Source organism: Cyphellophora europaea (genome assembly GCF_000365145.1).
Source record: "Cyphellophora europaea CBS 101466 unplaced genomic scaffold supercont1.9, whole genome shotgun sequence".
Lineage (NCBI taxonomy): Eukaryota > Fungi > Ascomycota > Eurotiomycetes > Chaetothyriales > Cyphellophoraceae > Cyphellophora > Cyphellophora europaea.
In genome coordinates this window covers 395,556-413,080 of record NW_008481815.1, presented here as the reverse complement: position 1 = coordinate 413,080, position 17,525 = coordinate 395,556, and the positions used below count along the sequence as shown (strand labels likewise).

General features: G+C 54.3%; 4 protein-coding genes across 4 annotated transcripts; 1 reads left to right on the top strand and 3 right to left on the bottom strand.

Moving 5' to 3' along the window:
• Positions 1-266: 266 nt before the first annotated feature.
• On the top strand, positions 267-2,822 carry HMPREF1541_08622 (uncharacterized protein; the record flags this gene model as incomplete). The annotated part of the gene is made up of 1 exon (XM_008722941.1): positions 267-2,822. The coding sequence occupies one exon, from the start codon at positions 267-269 to the stop codon at positions 2,820-2,822; it is 2,556 nt and encodes an 851-aa protein (XP_008721163.1).
• Positions 2,823-3,780: 958 nt separating this feature from the next.
• On the bottom strand, positions 3,781-6,265 carry HMPREF1541_08621 (uncharacterized protein; the record flags this gene model as incomplete). The annotated part of the gene is made up of 2 exons (XM_008722940.1): positions 3,781-5,443; positions 5,493-6,265. The coding sequence occupies 2 exons, from the start codon at positions 6,263-6,265 to the stop codon at positions 3,781-3,783; spliced, it is 2,436 nt and encodes an 811-aa protein (XP_008721162.1).
• A 5,556-nt stretch (positions 6,266-11,821) lies between these two features.
• HMPREF1541_08620 (uncharacterized protein) lies at positions 11,822-14,224 on the bottom strand (the record flags this gene model as incomplete). The annotated part of the gene is made up of 4 exons (XM_008722939.1): positions 11,822-12,468; positions 12,533-13,845; positions 13,892-14,025; positions 14,081-14,224. 4 exons carry the CDS (start codon positions 14,222-14,224, stop codon positions 11,822-11,824), a joined length of 2,238 nt encoding a protein of 745 aa, XP_008721161.1.
• A 517-nt stretch (positions 14,225-14,741) lies between these two features.
• HMPREF1541_08619 (uncharacterized protein) lies at positions 14,742-17,039 on the bottom strand (the record flags this gene model as incomplete). The annotated part of the gene is made up of 1 exon (XM_008722938.1): positions 14,742-17,039. One exon carries the CDS (start codon positions 17,037-17,039, stop codon positions 14,742-14,744), a length of 2,298 nt encoding a protein of 765 aa, XP_008721160.1.
• Positions 17,040-17,525: the final 486 nt, after the last annotated feature.

Sequence of the window (17,525 nt, the reverse complement as noted above, 5' to 3'; positions counted from 1 at the left end):
TCCCTCATGGCCACCACATTGCCGTGACAAAGTCCGTATGTGAGTTGTTGCCAAGACCCTAAACCTATATCCAGTTAGCGTGTGTTAGCGGAGGCGCCTTCTTCTCGTCACAGTTGCTGCAATTTTCGGACATAAGCTCTTACATCCTTCGACGTGTTATCCGTCCGTTCCTCACAACGCGTCGGAAGAGCTATTGCGACTCTGTCGGTCATCAATCCTCACAGCATTGGAGACATCACAGTGTCTATAACTCTGTGTGGGTAGCGATGGCCGAAAATCAGCTACCGGAGTTCGATCCGAACCCACAACAACAGGCCACCGATGCATCGGCTCCACAGTTCGCCGCGCCGAGCAACGCGCCGCAACCCCAGGCTCAATCACAACCCGCCCAGCGAGAAGTCAAACGACGAAACCGAAGACCTGTGGTTTGCATGCCATGTCGCGAAAGACGTTCCAAATGCAGCCGCGAGAAACCATGCTCACTATGTGTAAAGCGTGGCGAGGCTCACCTTTGCTTATATGCCGAACCTGTGGAGAGAGCCGGCGCGCAGGCGGCCAGTCGCAGCGCCAGAGCAGCAGCTTCCCGTGCTAGACAGCTCGAGCAACTAGGCCAACTAGAATCCCTTTTCAAGCGATACCTCCAGGGCGACCAGGCTAACCACAATCGCAATGCTAAGGATCAAGGCTACGGCTTTGGAGTTTCGCAGCTCACTCCTACCGCCACAGACCAGGATGAGATCTCGCCAGATGCCTTTGATTCGTCCATGCTACCTCACTGGAGTTCTTTGTTCAAGCAACTGCGCTCGACCATGGAAGGCTACGAAGACGGCTTGTCTGAAGCTGGAGATGGTGTCATCACTTCCGAGGAGAAGCCGATTCTGCTTGGAGCCTCGCCCGCCTCATCCCTGAGTACAATCTTGCGACAGTATCTTCCTCAAAACAAGGCTGATGTCAGCAATCGACTCAACACGTACTTCGGGTCTTCGTACATGGTCATTCCTGTCATCCACAGTGGCAAGTTCTTGGATGAGTACGAAGAGTTCTGGAGTGCAACACCCGATACTGTCGATCCGATCTGGGTAGCCCTTTTGTTTGCGATACTCTCATTATCAGCACACATCACGGCAGTTCAAGGTGATGAAGCAGACGTTGCACAGCACGAAAACTGGATCAATGCCTGCTCTCAATGTCTTTCTCTGGGTGGCTACACCAAGCCAAGACCCTACCTCATCCCGGCACTACTTATGCTGGCTCAGTCACAATACATGCGCTACCTTGACCCTTCCCGAGAAGTGTCGCTCCTGATATCAATCGTTGTTCGGTTAGCATTTCAAAGTGGATTGCACCGAGAACCTGGCATTCTGGTTACCAGCTTTGAAGCCGAGATGCGCCGTCGATTATGGGTCATGATTCGGCATTTCGACTGTCAGATCGCCTGCCAGTTTGGTGTGCCCTCTTCCATCCAGCTTAATGCTACCGACATAGGTCCACCGCGTAATCTCCTCGATAACGACCTGAACGAGAGCATGACTGAATTGCCACCCTCACGTCCTGATACCGAGCTATCGCCTGTCAATTCCTTCCTCCTCAAGAACCACTTCATGACGCTCTTTGCTGAGATCTACACTAATGCCCATAACGTCCAAACCACTGCCAACGATGATGCAAGCATCGAGCATTTCGAATCTCTACTCCAAGCTCGTCGTTCACAAATGCCTCCGATCTTCAGGACGAAACCTATCGCTCTTTCGCTCAATGACCCTGATGCGCTGCGAATGTTCCGGTTGACCATCGACTTCTTGTATCATAAAACTCTCATCATTCTCCATCGCCGGCGCATGGGCGACTCTAACTCAAGCAGTCGCGAGACTTGCATCAACGCCGCCAACAGCATTATCGTCAGCTTCGGAGATCTCATCACAGAGCTCCGCCCCGGGAAGTTGATGGAGGGCAAAGCCTGGATGCTCTCTGCCACCGTGGTGAACGACTTCCTTCTAGCCAGCATGACTCTCAGTATGGCTTTCATCACTCTCGCCCCAAACTCACCTGCTTCGTCTCGCAAAGGTTCCAACTCGACCATCAATCGCGAAGAAATTCTTACAACCCTCGAAAATGCGCGCACCATCTGCCTCGACCTATCGCCCAAATCCCGTGGCGCCCTTCGTGTTGCTTCAGCCCTTGCAACGCTTCTGTCGCGGTACGGCCGCGACACTCCCATGGATCCGCGCCTCACGAATCCAGCGGTGACGTCCTCACCGCCACAATCCCAGGCGATACCAGCCTATCAACCGGCTCCGCCTTATTCCCTAAATGGCTTCCCTGTGGGCGCTTCCATGCCACCACCTTCTTCTACCCAACCTGACACCCGTCCACCAAATACCCAGAATCTCTTCGGCATCTTCCCCTCACCAGCGCCATCCAGCGCGCTGAGCCAGGAGCGCAGCACCAGCTCTGGCGGCGGTGATACTGGCACCGGTATTGGCGTGAGACCCTATCCCCATACTTCCGGTCCTTACAGCAATTGGGCAAACGGCAATTTCACCGACAGCCCCATGCTTCTGGGCCTCTTCCCAAGTACGGCACAGTCAAACATGACGCAACAAGGTCAACTGCTGCAGGGCCAAGCGGCAGGCGGGGTCTCACAGACTGCTGCCGCTGCTGGCTTGTTTGTGCCTCAAGGGCAAGAAGCTCAGCAAGCTCCACAAGGACAATTCGTTGGTGGGAATGGAGCAGGCGGAGATGTATTTGACCGCTTGGCTTTGGGAACAGGCGCTGGTGGATTGGACTGGACGGCGTTTGACCAGTTCATTACGGAGTTCTGATTTTTCATTCCGTTGTCCAGAAAGGGAAAGCGGAATGAGGACGGGGAGCATGAGGCGTTTTGGTTGATGTCGGTGAGAGACGAGGGCGTTCACTGACAGAAGGTATGTCACATCTTGCTGAGCGAGAGAAGCGCTTGGAACGGAGGCCAGATAGTCAACAGTCGTCTTCCCGGCAAACGGTGGAGGTGTAGCGATTGAGATATCAGTACCATAGCCGAATATATGCCGTCCATACGTCCTGCTGTCCCGACCTGTGTGTGGCGCTCCCCTTGCTCCTGTTCTCTCCTGTCTTCTTCGCTCCCCTCCCCTTGCTCCCAGTCCCTCCTTACCCCCTTCCCTTTCTGGAGTTACCCTGATCGGGTCTCGGGGGAAGGCGCGCAGATAATCTCGTTAAACCTGACGGAATGTGTGGAGAGTTGTCAAAGCCACTTCAGTGAGTGATAGCACCAAACTAGCGAGGAACTAATACGTGTGTGTAGTAATAGTGGTAGACTTTTGTGTGATGTATATCTACTTTCAGAGTCGAAGTCTCGACTCATACATGCGCTCTATACAGAGTGTACACCCACATAGCACATATACGCACATCTTGGAAAGTCAGCAAGATCTTGTCAAGGCTGAGGTTGTAGGCGAAACTGGAATGGGCGGCTGCATTTTCGTGAATTTGGTATCTCTCCATCTTGCTTTTATGTCATTCCCTCTTTCCTTTCCCCATCTCATTCGCAGGCCCTCATCGTTTCTCCCTTGCCACCAGACAAGGGACAAACATCGGTGATTGAGCCCACGCTTGCAGCTAATAGAATTTTGAATCAAACATCCTTTCCCATGGTATCTCTGGTGACGAAACAAAAGTGCATGTCAAAACTCCTTGCCATGGTGTATGTATGCTTTGATGCAAATATGCAATCTCGTCGCATCATAGTCGTCAGGGTCGTTATTTTCCAATCCGTAGCCTCGGTTACTGCCAGACAGGCCGCTGAATATACCCTTGAGCGCGCTCCCCTAATCGTCCGTAATCCCATGCTCCGTTCGTATTATTTCCCACGCTCGTTGATCCTATGGTATGGGGCATCATGATTGCAGCACCCACGGTGGGTGAGTAGGCCTCCTGCTTGATGCCCTGCGTGGCTATGCCTGATCTTGACGGGGTGAACGAGGGTTGCATATGTGGGCGAGATCTTGGCATGGTCGCGCCGGCGTCCGTGGCCATGCGCATGCTTTCACCGTCCATGTACATGCCTCTCACGCCCATAGCCGCCTGACCGACCTTTGCTGATTGGGCTTTGTGGCTTGCGAGGGCGGCGTTCAGGTTTTGCAGCGCGTGCAAGCTCTTAGTCACGCTGCGCGCCCAGATACTCTCCAACTCTGGCGCTGGTTCTGCCGACGACGAATTGGCAGCACGGAGACCGTCGAATCCCGGGTCCTCGCTTATGCGGGCGGCGATACTCTTCTCCAACTCGCGAAGGACGTTGATGATGCGAGGCTCTTGGTTGGCTTCAGGCAGCGTACCGAGGAGGAAGGCGGCAGAGATGACGCGTTGGACCGCAATCCAGGAGCGTGCGGCAAACTGGCTGAGCTCTGAAAGTTCTACGTAGGCCGTGATGGTTCCCTCGAGACCACGCAGGCAATCTTGTCGGAGCCGTTGAGGCAGATCGGGATCGACAGGAGGCGACCTGGACGCTGGACGAGAACCTTTACGACGTTGACCTTGAGAACCTGGTGATCCAGCAGGTGTTGTGGTGGGTGTGGTTTCATCGCCCCCTTCCTTGAGAGCAGGCCGGCAGAGCTCGCCTATCATGTATGAAGTATGGAGCTTCAGGGCAAGACGCTCGATATGTTTGCAAGTGTCATTCCCACACGCCGTGCGTTCACGCAAGTGAGGCGTAGCATCTGAAATAATTTCAATGACTTCATCACGATACCGCTGGATCTGGACCCAGCTAGTGCGTTTATTTGGCTTCAAAGTTCTCTCGCGAACAAGCTCTTGGGTAAGTCGAATAACGTTGTACATCGTCTCGGCGTAGTTGCGGTCGTCGGGTGCACTCCCGGGGGAATACGGGATATCCGGACTGCACAAGCAGGAAGCACTCGGACGGTCGTAGCTGACACAGAAATGAGAATCCTGCCAAGCGATGGCCCACCAAGTCCTGCGGCGAAGCCAGTTCTCATGGTCCGAGAAGCCGCTTTGGTTGATTTGCAGGCCCATTGAGAAAGCCATGCGAACCACAAGACCAAGAAAGATATATGCGACACCCGGATTCATGTTGTAGGACAAGACGTTGGTGATGACCAGCAGAGCTTGAATGGTCTCGAGGCTAGGGTGGGTGAGGAAGTTACCCATGCGAAGGGCTTGGTACGAGCAGCAAATATAGACCTGCGACGTGAGCTCTCGCTCTTTGGAACTGATACTTGAGCACTGCGCACCAGAAACCAGCACCGCGAAGACCAGGGCGAGGTAGCCCAAAGAGATCCCCATAGGACTGTTCGGGTCGAGGGGAGTTGCTTCGCGGGCAGCTTTGGCTCGATTAGCGAGCATGTAGTTGAGAGTGGCTTCGAAGGTATCGCACTCGGGGACGACAGGGTACATTGTGCAAGCAACATCACGATACGTGGCGAAGAATCTGAGTCTGGTCAGCGGAACTGGGCGGGAAGGGGATGCCAGAAACATACTGCTTGCACAGTTCATCACTAGGGATTGCACTGCACAGACCATCAATGTCTTTGATGCTGTTGTCGGTGCTCCAGAGATCCACAAATGGGTAGGTGACACTGTCGTTGTCGAGTCCCAGCTTTGGCAGGATGTTGTCATTCAATAACGACACTGCGGAGTCCTGTGTTGATTGATCTCGTCCCAATCCCATCATATAGGCCAGGACAGAGCGTGAGCCAAGGTGCATGGTACCCATCTGATTGCTGGGTGCATGAATGCCTTCTCCCTCGTCAGCGGCAGCAGGACCGTCCTCAATCGTACCATCCTTGGCCCCTGCTTCGGCGTCGGCATCGGCCTGAGTAGCACCAGTACTCAGCTGCTCTCTGAGTCTTTGAAGTTCCCTATTGACCCGCTCCCACTGTTCCTTGGGCACTGTGACATTAGGACCACTTTGCAGACCGAGGTCCTTGACGTCGGTGCCTTCACTGCCATCTCTTGGGAACTGAGTCGTCATGGCAATCCTGCGCTTCTTGGTGGGTCTCTCGTAGCTGCACAGTTCTGGATGGTCTCTCTTCACACAACTATCACATGGCAACTCGCGGTTGCACTTGACCTTGCGGCGATGGCATGCATAGCAGGCCTTGGGATCGCGGACCTTTCGTTTGTTGCGGATGATGGCATCGACGTCGTCCTGGGCCATTTCGACCCGGCCGTCGCCATTCGGCTCAAAACTGGCATCTTCGGGATAATCGGGGTGGCCCGAAGAAGGGCCCGTGGCCGGGGTCGAGGGCATAGCATGTGGTGGTGAGGTCATGGAATGATGTATGCCAGAGTAGGGATATTCATCGGCGCGCGGACGGTAGGCGAGCGACCCGTTGAGATGGTGGTCGTAGTGGTCATAGGGAGATTGAGGGGGAGGGGGAGCGTGGTGCAGTTCATCATAGCCAGCAGGCCACGACTGAGTGTGTGGAGGGGTCGGGTGGGAAGAAGTGAGTTGCCAGTAGTGGCGGTTGGGCATCCCGGGCCCCGCCATTGACGTTTGACTGGGCGAGCAAATGGCAAGCATTAGGGGTGGTCGGGGGCGAGCTTCAGGCGTCGGTTAGGGCACCTAGTCGCGCGAAGCTTTACCTAAAAGTAAGAAGGGTGATCGCCCACTTGGCTGCTCAATTTGACACTTGGCAGGCCTGTGGCTAGTGCTGTGGCTCAGTGGCTCGGTGGCTCGGTGGCTGATGTCGACGTCTTCCAACTTTTGGGTTTCTTCGTTATTGTCAAGATGAGCGGCGCCGAAGGGGTGCGTCGATTCCCCAGAGTCAAAACTGATATGCTTTGGGCCACCTAGCTCAAGTTGAGTAAGTAACAAAAGAGGAGAGCTTGATTGCCATAAGGCTATGGACAGGAGTGGTAGAAGCACGTTCGAACAGAGCCGTGTCGGTGTCTAGTGTCGGGTGGAACAAAAACGAAGACGGTGTGTTCGGATGAGCGTCTGGGGAAGACTTGGCCGATATATCAACAGAGGGTGGATGATGAAGAGTGGAATGTCGGGGCGCTAATATATCGCAAATTTGTCGAGAGTGCGATCTGCTCCGGGCTGACGGTATCCGCATATCTAGCAGATCACGTCGATGGAGGACGGAGTCGTTATAGAGGCAAGGCGTCTATCGCCTGTGGAAAGCTCCCGGCTACCTGGCTTACTGATTCAGGAAATACACCGTCAAGTGCAACTCAGCTACTATCCCATCGATGAATCTGTGTTGGAGTACAGCCGATGAACCGGGGTCAGTTCTCCAGCCGTGCAAAGGTTAATCTAGGTGAGGCGCTATGGTAAAGTCCCCTGGGGCCAGACAAGTCGTGTGTAGACAGGATATGAATATGGTGACCATAGGCGCGAATAGACTTTTGGTGGCAGTCAAGGGGCGTGTTGTGTAGGGAAGGATGCCTACGCACTGCTTCGCTTGGCAGCAGGGCGGAGTTATTTGGTGCCGAATACAGACGGGCCCCGTCCCCGATCGACCCCTACTCATCCACATGGCTAGCCAACGGGCAGACCCATGATGCAGTGTCATGTTGGCCAAACGGTGGAAGGTGGGTATCTTCCTTTCGCAGTGTCGAATACGGGCTGAAGAGAACAGCAGGTCGCCACAGAGGCTGGTTGTCCAATGGGCGTGGTGGCGCTGAATCGTCGAAAAGGCTGAGCGGGTTTGACTTTGTCAAGACCTCGTGTGCACCGAACTAGTGCTGCCCGACCCTCAGGCTGCTCGTTGATTCAGAATACCTGCACAATTGGTATCCGATGAACTCACGCAGTCAGTAATGTACCAAAAATCGATATGATCTACGTCGACTCTTGTGAGCCTGCTTTGCGCTGCCATTTGCCCGTCTTGTATAGTCCCAACGAGGTTAGGATTGGTCCTTAACCCCGATGGCACCACACAGATGACGGGGAAGGTCAATGCTCAGCCAGTGGGCGCGCTAGAGTCCGTTAGCGCCACGCTGGCCAAGCCGCTGGACCGTAATGTGATTATCTATCCGGTTGTGCAGCTGTTGGGGCCTGCGCATACAGTAGATGGCGCGACGCACGGGATGCTGTGGGCGGTGTCCACGGCATGAGCCGGCAATGGCAGAGACAGGCAGTTGTCCGAGATTCCTTCTGCCCGATACGGCACATGCTATCATCGATGCACTGCGTCGTTGAGCTTGAGCAACGAGCCACCAGCAACGAGCAACGAGCAACCGTGAGGCTGCTTTGACTCTGGGCGTGACAACAGCCCGAGAACCGAAGTCAAGGGGGGTGGTAGTCACAGGGCCACACCAATTAAGCATGGGAGTCCAGCCTCTGGAGTGTACGGAGTAGTAGTCGATTGTGACGCAGATTATCGAGGCAGACCCCACCTCAACGATGATCCCGGGCTCCCGAGCAGCGAAGATCGACCTAGTTCAGCGAGATGCGTCTATTGGTACCGTTTACGTGCATATTGCATACTCTGGCAGGCATCAGGCGAAAGTCTTGGTACTTGGCAAACCCAGCACTCTGGGTCTGGCCTCGTTCTGCCCCTTCTTTCTGGCCGCAAACGGCCTGTTCTAGAAGCCCGTAGCGCGTCACGACGAGGAAATGTTGACCGCTCCTTCTAGAATGAGCCAGGCTGCTTCACCCCGTGGCATCGACGTACGGAGATTGCTGACAAGAACGCAGCAATCGCCTGACGCTGGACATGTCATACAGCTGCGTGGAATGAAGCCTCCTCGTGACGAGTCTTAGCGTTTCACAGCAGCCCACTTCCAAGGGACATATGGGTATGGCACACCTGATCAGCCTCAAGTTGAGGAATGATCACCCGTGCTGTCCGGAGTCTAGGTTGTGGACAGTGAATGTTGATTGGTCTATGTCCGTCAGTCCCCGGCAAGGCTGCCACCGCCAGCCGGGCAGCCGTAGGATCCGCGACTGCCAAGGCCCTTATTGCGCCAAGTCCAGTGCGATTCGCACGCCTCGTTGTGCTTGCCTCATCGCCGAGCTTCGAGTACACCCATTTCTTATAGGGGTACCGCTCCCTGGCGGTCCCAACACCAACGAGCAACTCTATATGGGTTGCCTGCCTCCAGGATTGTGAAAGGCAATCAAGGATAATCGCGCCTGCGATGAGAGGACTGTGTCAAAGGTTGAGAGTTTTTGTCTCCAAATGACCGGTGCCAGAACGAGCAAAACCCGTCCACCCGCAGCCCTGCCTTATCGCCGTGACGCCTAACCAACCGCGAAAGGCACAGTACGAAGCCTTGTTTGCGACTCGCACCTTTCTGATGCAGCCATCCGACCGATCGAACTCGACAACATTGGAAGCTCCTTTGTTGGCTCACGGACGTGTGCTTAGCTTCAGTGGTCCCGTACCGCAGTATTGGCTCTTGCGACGAGCTGTGCGCCGCAGCGCAGTCATATAGCATAAGGCCATCCATACCCAGCTGTTCATACATCAGAACCACTCCCCAACTCGCAGCAACGGGGCCGTGCAACGAGAATAGTACGCTTCCGGTGCTCGCTCGGTCATCGCTTATGGCACATCTCCCGACCCTGCATGACATCATGCCATCATCGTACATGCCGCCTCACAGACAATCGGGAAGCTTTTGCAGGCATTACCAAACTTTGCGGCTCTTGTGGCCAGGGTGCGTCCACAAAAACCGTGCCAAGACATATCAGAAGTTTGGTCGTTGGAGAAATCCCAAATATCTGCTCGTTGCAACCCAAGACGCGCTGTGTTTTCTTACCGCTGACATTCTAGCTTTAGCTCCGGTTGCAAGAAGTTTCAAACTATCAGCAACTGATCCTGTGCAACAGCCGACTAACGGAGAGCACCCATCTCTCTAACGCGGCGTAATTTCTACTAACTACCTTTTTACTTTCCACGGAATTCATCACCGCCCTGTGAACCACCGAGGCGGTCGATCTTGAGTTTTATGTTTGCCAACCTATCGACTCGCACCTTCGCCTGGCCTGCTTCGGCTTCCGATCGCCCTAGCAGACAGGTCACGCAAATCATGCGTCGACGATGCTGATTTATGCTGATCATTAGGCTTTCCAAGGCTAGTTGCTCGCGTAAGGACCATACTGTCAAGCCCTATGCTCGCCTTTTCTCGCCCGGTCAGCTTCCGAAGTCAGCGTCCGAGCTGGCCCAGAAAAATTCACCACTCTCAAATACACCCAACAGAACAAACACCTCTGCACCTGGACGGGCTGTACAAAGAACCCGGGACGTTGGAATGAGGCTTTTTCTCGGCCCAACACACCCCAGGGCCGCCCGTTGCGCTGTCCCTGTCAGGGGTATGGAGGTAAATTGAACGGTCCGGCGTCCAGAACACGTGGTAGTTCCTTGGCCTTTGGTCGCGCGAGCGGGCCGAACGTGCAGTGCGACTCGCATCGACACCTGACCGGAGATCAACGTGCGCTTCTCTTTATCGGCCGTGCAAAGCCTGGACACTATCTGGACCAGCCTGGCCTCCAGGGACCGCAAAGTGTCACCATCAACCATTAATGCATGCAGATAATCCCTGCTTCGAAACCGCCGTATGAATCATAGCAGAAGCATGCGAGACAGGGTAAGGGTAAAATGGCTTTTCTCCCCGGTTCAACCTTCCTTGGCACGCAAGCCATTCTTTAGCACGAAAATCTCCGTTCCGGTAACGACTCTGTACGGAGTACCGCTTTACGAGGCCTGTCAAAAGCTACCTATGGATAACCTCATGCTTCTTTCGAACGCGCCACGCTCCACCGGCCGGGAATTTCATCCATCGCCCCCTTTTGCCTGAACAACCTTGCATTGAGGGCAGACTCGGTTTTCTGGAATGGGAGCAGACAACGCGCCGGCGCCCGAAAACGCCTTTCATAGGCAATAGCCCGTCCCACCCGCATTCAGCAGGTCGTATTCGATCCTGCAGCCCTGCAGGGGCGCTTGCATGCTCATCATCGAGCCAACCAACCACAGTCTTCATAATGGTAAGGATAATAGCGCAGATGCATTTCCTACTCTCCCTCACTGGAAACCTTCGTGTCTACAGCTCACAACTTCGCTCTCCCCCGAACCCCGAGAAACTTTTGCTTTCGTCCGCTCTCGCCCGTCCCGTATTCATTTTTCACGTGTTTAACACGTTCGTATAATGTACGCCAATAAGTGGTCAACGGATATGTTTTCCTCCTTCCACGGCTTCAGGGGGTGGCCATTGCATTTCCTTGACGTTGTTGACAAGACGAGACAAGCCAAAAACCAAAGTAAAGCCGGATGATCATTGCCCTTTTTTCCATTTTTTCCCCATTCCCTGTCCGCAGGGAAGAAAGCACGGATCTATCTCGGACGGGGAGCGGAGAAATATGGGCATGCTGGTGGTTTACGGTACTGTAGTAAGATAGAGAAACCATTGCCTGTGAAGGGAGAATTCTCGTGCGCCGGTCTTTGGACCATCGCCGTTTCGTTCCTTTACCAAGGCTGCGCTTATGCACCTGGACACGGCAGCTCCTGGGCTGTACGAGCACGTAAGAGGAACCGGATACTCGATAGTGCATGAACAGCGACCTGGTCGTGTGATTCCTCTCGTCAGCAGGACCAAGTCTGACGGCGCCACGTCAGATCTGCTTGGCAAACTCGGTTATCGGCGCTGTGAGTGGCGCCCCCGGACTCTTGGCTGGCTTACTCACGCCTCGACCCAGGTCTCCGCCAACAGCTTTCGCCTCAAAGAGTCCCGCAGAACGGCCAATGACTCCCTAGATGCGTCTTGACCGCGGCTTCTCCTGCGCCCGTTTCCCCATGATGCGCTTCCCCTCCTCCAACTTCCTTCCCCAACGTCTCCTTCAAACCTTCGCAGCGTCTCAGGCATCGGAGATCCTCCATTTCTCGAACCACCGAAGATATCCATACTGTCGGTTGCTACCCTGCATGCCGAACACAACTGGGCTGAAGAGCACAAACAAACCAATGACTGCCGCGAAGAGCACCGAGTACACCCCCCAACGCAACCTCTTGTTGAGTGGACGAGTGACCCAATCCACACAGAATCCCGCCGTGAGGATAGCAAAGTACAGGGCTGGGTAGTAGTGATGCACATAAGTGACACGTGCCATGATCACAAAAGGTAAATAGTGGAACACCCACCCAATCACTGGGTATATGCCCGCATAGTGGATGTGGTCAATGTCACCTTGAGTGAGCTCAACGTAGCCGCGTTGCCAACGCACCAGATACCACGCGACGATCAGGCCGAGTACCCCCAACGAGGCAGTCGAACCCCAGTATACCAAAGGGTTGCCCAGCAGGAAGTACTTGGTGATCTTGTCGTCCCAGGAGCACATGCGGAGACCGACATGGAGGATTGGCCACTGCCAAAACTGAGAGGCCAAATCGTCTTGCTTGTCTGGATCAGGGACCAGGGCGTTGTTGGAGGTCATCATAGCTACGTTCAGGTGAATGAAATCGGTGAAAAAGGGAGAGCGATACGCCTTGGCATCGCCCGGAGGAACTATACAGCATTAGTCAGCGGCTGGATCTCTTCTCTTGTAGACTTTGCCAGGTTGGGAACTTACGTCGCTCGTTGATGTGGGACTCGACATTCCAGTGAGTGTACACATCGCGAGGATGATTCTGCTTGACACAAGTCGTTTCGATTTGCTTGAAACCCCATTGGGGGAGATTAACGTTACCGGCGCGAAGGTAACACCCCAAGACAGCGTGCTTGAGTCGGAAGGACGTTGTCAAGGTGCGAATGCGAGACCGATCCGATGATGCAGCATCTTTAACGACCTCGATCTTCCAGTGATCCTTCTCATCTCCGACTGTCATGTTGCCATAGGACGAGACTTCGTAGTCGCCCTTGGTAACAGGAGCGCTAACGGTGTGAGAATGCAGATTACGGCCAGTCTGAGCGTGAATCAACCGGACGATGTCCTTGTCGCCAATGAACTCGAGGGGCGCTTCAGCATCGTACGCAGGTCGACTGCGATTGGGATAGAAGAACCAGTCGTTGTTGGCATCTTTGTGGTGGTAACACGTGACCTGTTGCTGCTTGCTGCCCTCAGGGTAGGTCTGGACGTGAGAGTGCAGGAGGCCACCACCATAGCCCATATTCTTAAGAGTGATCTTGGAACCAAGAGCAATTTCCAGAGGAGCGTCTCTGCCAACTTCTGTGCCTTTGAGATTCGCCTGGAAGAGCGACGACATCTGCGCATCGCCCGGCCCAGAGGTATTGAGAATAGTGAAGTGAAGATAAAACGAGAACATGTACACCATCATTGGTATCACGATCAGGCCGATGACTCGGACGACGACGTGACTGGCCAGTTCAGTCTTCGGCATCTTCAGGTCTCCGAACTTGTTCCACAGATCCTCTGCGGTGTACAAGCCGACAAGAGCAGTTGCAAATAGTCCGACCCATTTCACACTGCACACACAGCCAATGCTGATGCCGCTCAGGAAGAGCCACACGAACCACTCAACAGTCCAGCTCTGGTTCCGCAGTTTGTGGAATCTTGCCCAGCAGAGGACCGTGGTGAAGGTGAAACAGAGAAGCATCGAGTCAAGCAGGATGAAGCGCGAGATTGTGGCGTAAGAGTTTTCGCAAAGGACCATCAACGTGATGAGCCAGACTGTTTCGCGTCGGAAATTGAGATCACGAGCGGCGAAATAGGCGAGAGGAATAGTCACCACACCAAACATCGCATTGAAGATACGCATGAAGGTGTAGTTGACTTCTTCAGGATAGGTCTCGCCGGACTTGAACTCGAACGAACCGTTATAGCCGGCCAGATAGCCAGACAGGCCGACCAGCATCTTTCCGAGCGGAGGGTGGACATCGAAGTAGAAGTCTCGTTTTAGGTAGTGGGAGCCAAACTTGCCGAAACTGGGCTTGTTAGCATAATCTTGCAGGTAGGCGTGATTCCACATACTGAGCCTCATCCCAGGTCACAATATTTGACAAGCCGATCTTCCATAATCGTGTGAAGAGTGCAAATGCTGTGAAAATTACGGGCGCAATGATATATTCATACTCATCAAGAATCTGGAGGAACCCCGCTTGAGGCTGTTGCAAGGTGTTAGCTAGGCAACGCTCAGGCGACGGCGAGTATACAGTATACCTTTTGGAGCTTCTTGGTATCGTCCGCTTCCAGCTTCACGACGTGACCACCATTTGTCTTCTCATAGGAAGCAACGTTTCTCCGGTGGAGCTCAGCTTCATCTCTACTGGCACCGGTGGTGTAACCACCGTTGACGGCGGCCATGATTGTAGGAGGATGCACGTTGCAGGTTTCGGGGGCGAGGTGGACGGAAGAGGTCGTGTTGATGAAAGAATCAAATGTTGATGCCGAGCTGACAATCGAGCCCAGGTATGCGGCTCCTTGCAGGAAGGGGTTTAAGGCCACGTCGCTGGTCGTGGTGAATAAAGTTCGCAAGGGGATTATCAAGGAGAGGTGGGGAAATAAAGAGTACCAGATCAAGGACACGGTTGAAGGGAAGAATATTACAATGTCGACCTCCCTCGCATATCGACCTGCAAAGGCTTGCTGTCGTGGAGGAAGAGATGGTATCGCAGGAGCGACACGTGTGCTGAGGTGTATTTTTGGCGACGTGGTGGAAGGCCGCGATGCAGGGGCGGCCGCGGCAGCTGATTCCCCGCTCCACTTGGCTCGCAACCGCGAATAGGGGTTCAAGCACATGCCAACAATTGACATGTGGAATCAACATCAGTCATTCGTATGAGAAGCTGTTATTCAGCATGACTATGTCTCGTGGCCGGCATCATGCAAGACTCACTCGCCCCGGGCCAGTATCAGCATCTTCAGAGAAGAGAAATCCTGCCTCTCTGCAATACCGCGCCTCACCAGTCCCGCTGCTGCCGACCTCACTTCCCCAGCAAACTACCACTGCATCCACAATGCAAGCCAGGACGCCCTCCATTGCTCCCAGAATACCCCATCCGATGGCGCCGGCGACAAGGCCAACAACATACGCGTATAGACTGCCTCGGACGCCCTGCTCGTTCTGAATCTTCAAGGCTCGGCTTGTGGTGACCCAGCCGCCAAAGCCAAGCGCAAACGACATCATAAAGCGGGTAGAGTGTAGAATTAATTTAGCAAGACGATAGGGTAGAAGTGGCGTGTTGTCATTCGACCACCCGTCTCGACCTTGCTTCCTGAAGGTATTTGGATGAAGCGACGTGCTTACATCGTTTGGCACCAGGAAGTGCATTTGCGACAAGCCTCGGGCACTGACCCGCAGCGGCTGCGAATGGATAGCTGAGTATGTGAGGGTGAGCGGGTTTATGAGCACAGCAATCGGGCTCGGGATGAGCGAATACATCGCTAGACTCAGAAGCATTGTTAACCGGCGTGGAAGTATTAGCAAGGGCAGGCGAACCACGAGACTGAGACCCGTGTATAGCCCGATGGTGCCAAACAAAGTTGTAGCCGAATGCCGTAGCGCGGCCTGCACAATCGTTTGCGACGTTGGCGCTGGAACAGCGAGCCGGTGGAAGTACCATTGAGATACTGTTGCCGAAGTGATGGTGCGCTGGAGACCGAAGATAACGGCGATGGTCCAGAGGTAGACCAGGATGAAATACGTGCCAACCCACCAGGTCGATGTGTCGATGACAAATCTAAGAACCATTCCTCGATCGGGTGGATGTCCGCGTAGAAAGACACGAGTGAACATGGCCAGCCACATCCAAGTAAAGCCAATAATTGAACTTAGGGTAGCAAATCCAACAATGACCAACGCTGGATTGGCGGCCAGAATCCGGGTCGCGAACTCGAGAATCGAAATCGCCTTCTGCATGGCCAGCCGACTGCGAAGGACTGCGAGGATCCAAAGCGTAGCCATGACAAATGGCACAAATGAGCCCCAGCGCATGAGAACATTCTGAGTACCGCCACCCTCGGGAACCCTGGTGTAACTGGCGATAAAGGGATAGAGTGAAAAGGAGTAGAGGATGATCGGCAGTACAAGGATGACTGCATAGACCAGATATCGGACATAGGCGCGGAGTGCTGCAAGCCAGAGTAGGGCAACGAAGATAGACACGACTGTATAGGCCGATAGGAGACCAAAGGATCCGTGTAACGTGTTGTACACAGTGTCTCCCCGCGCATCTCCTGGATCCGTCTGCAGCCAATAAAGAAACCAGGTCGCGAACATGCCGGCCAACGCTAGGAGGTATAGATGGCCCCAGAACGCATCATGTTGTGGAGCAGCGCCTTCGTGGGACGGAACGATCTCTGGCACAGAGTCGCCTTCGGGGTAGACACCTGGACTCCTCCCTAACAACCGTTCGTGGCCCGTGTCGTATCCTTGTTCATCAGACTCGTACCCTTGCTCAGACCCTGAATATGCGTCCTTTCTCGGCATTTGAACAGAAGGTGGATTCTCCATCAGATCATCAGGAGGTTCATCGTCGTCAAACTCGCTGCGTCGAAGCGTGTCCTCCAGACCAACATCGACCATGGGGTTGGATATGCCCAACTGGCTCGCACCGCCCGCAAATGATTCGTTCGATTCGGCGACATCTTCAACGGCTGGTCGCTTCGCATGGCTCCGCGAGAGGTCACCTCGCCATGAGCTTCGGATTCCGCCCTTACGGCGAAAGCCGCGGTCGCTGTCCGCGCTGTGACCGCTGTCTCCTATGCTTGAGCCATTTCGCTCATCCGCCTCGGACGACTCCTTGAGGCCACTTTCTCCCAGTTGCCGCCTGGATCGCTGGAGCGCGTAGAAGTCTGCGATTTCGCGCTCATGCTCTTCTTCGTCGTTCTCTTCGCGGAACTCGTCGGTAGTACTATAGAAGAGTGGGGCTGGTTGCGGGTTGAGTCGAGAGCCGAAAGGGAAGCCTGAGGCCTGAGAGGTGGTAGACTGGTACGGATTGTGATGGCGAGATGGATTGACGCGGGAGCCGCCCAACCTCCAGCCGGAAGGGTTCTGTTGACGTCCACGGTTGTCTCGAGTTGCGTCTCTTCGGTCGTTGGTCGGCGCAAAAGCGATACGTGATTGAGACTGCGCCAAGAAGCGAGAAGCATCTATGCTATCGTAAGGCACTGGTTGCATCGAGTATGGGACGGCTTACATTCAGAGAACATGCTGCCCGAGGGCAGATGTCGCCGTGGAGCGGAGTCAGTCGGAGGTCCGCGTCAGTGTATGATAAGCGGGACTGCTGTTCACGCTGCGTTTCTGCCGCTACAACGGCAAGAAACGTAATGATAGGCGCTTACAGATTTCTGTGAGTAGATACAAAGAGAGCAAGATTGTGGTCAGCAAGTGGTAGGTTGTAGGCAGCAAGAGAGCACGAGTCTATTCGGGCTATCGCCGCCAGAGTCATCAGCTAGGCCGCAAGGCTGATTATCAGCCTGGTATGACGAATGATCTGCCCCAATCCAACGGTCACTAAAGCAAAGCGCGCTTCACAACCGTGTGTACAATGTTCTCGTATCGCGATTGACAGTGCATATTCATTCACCTTCTACCTGTACAACAATTTGCACTGCCTTGTTTCCAGTGGCGTTTGCAGCCACCTTCTTTGTACTGCTCGACCTT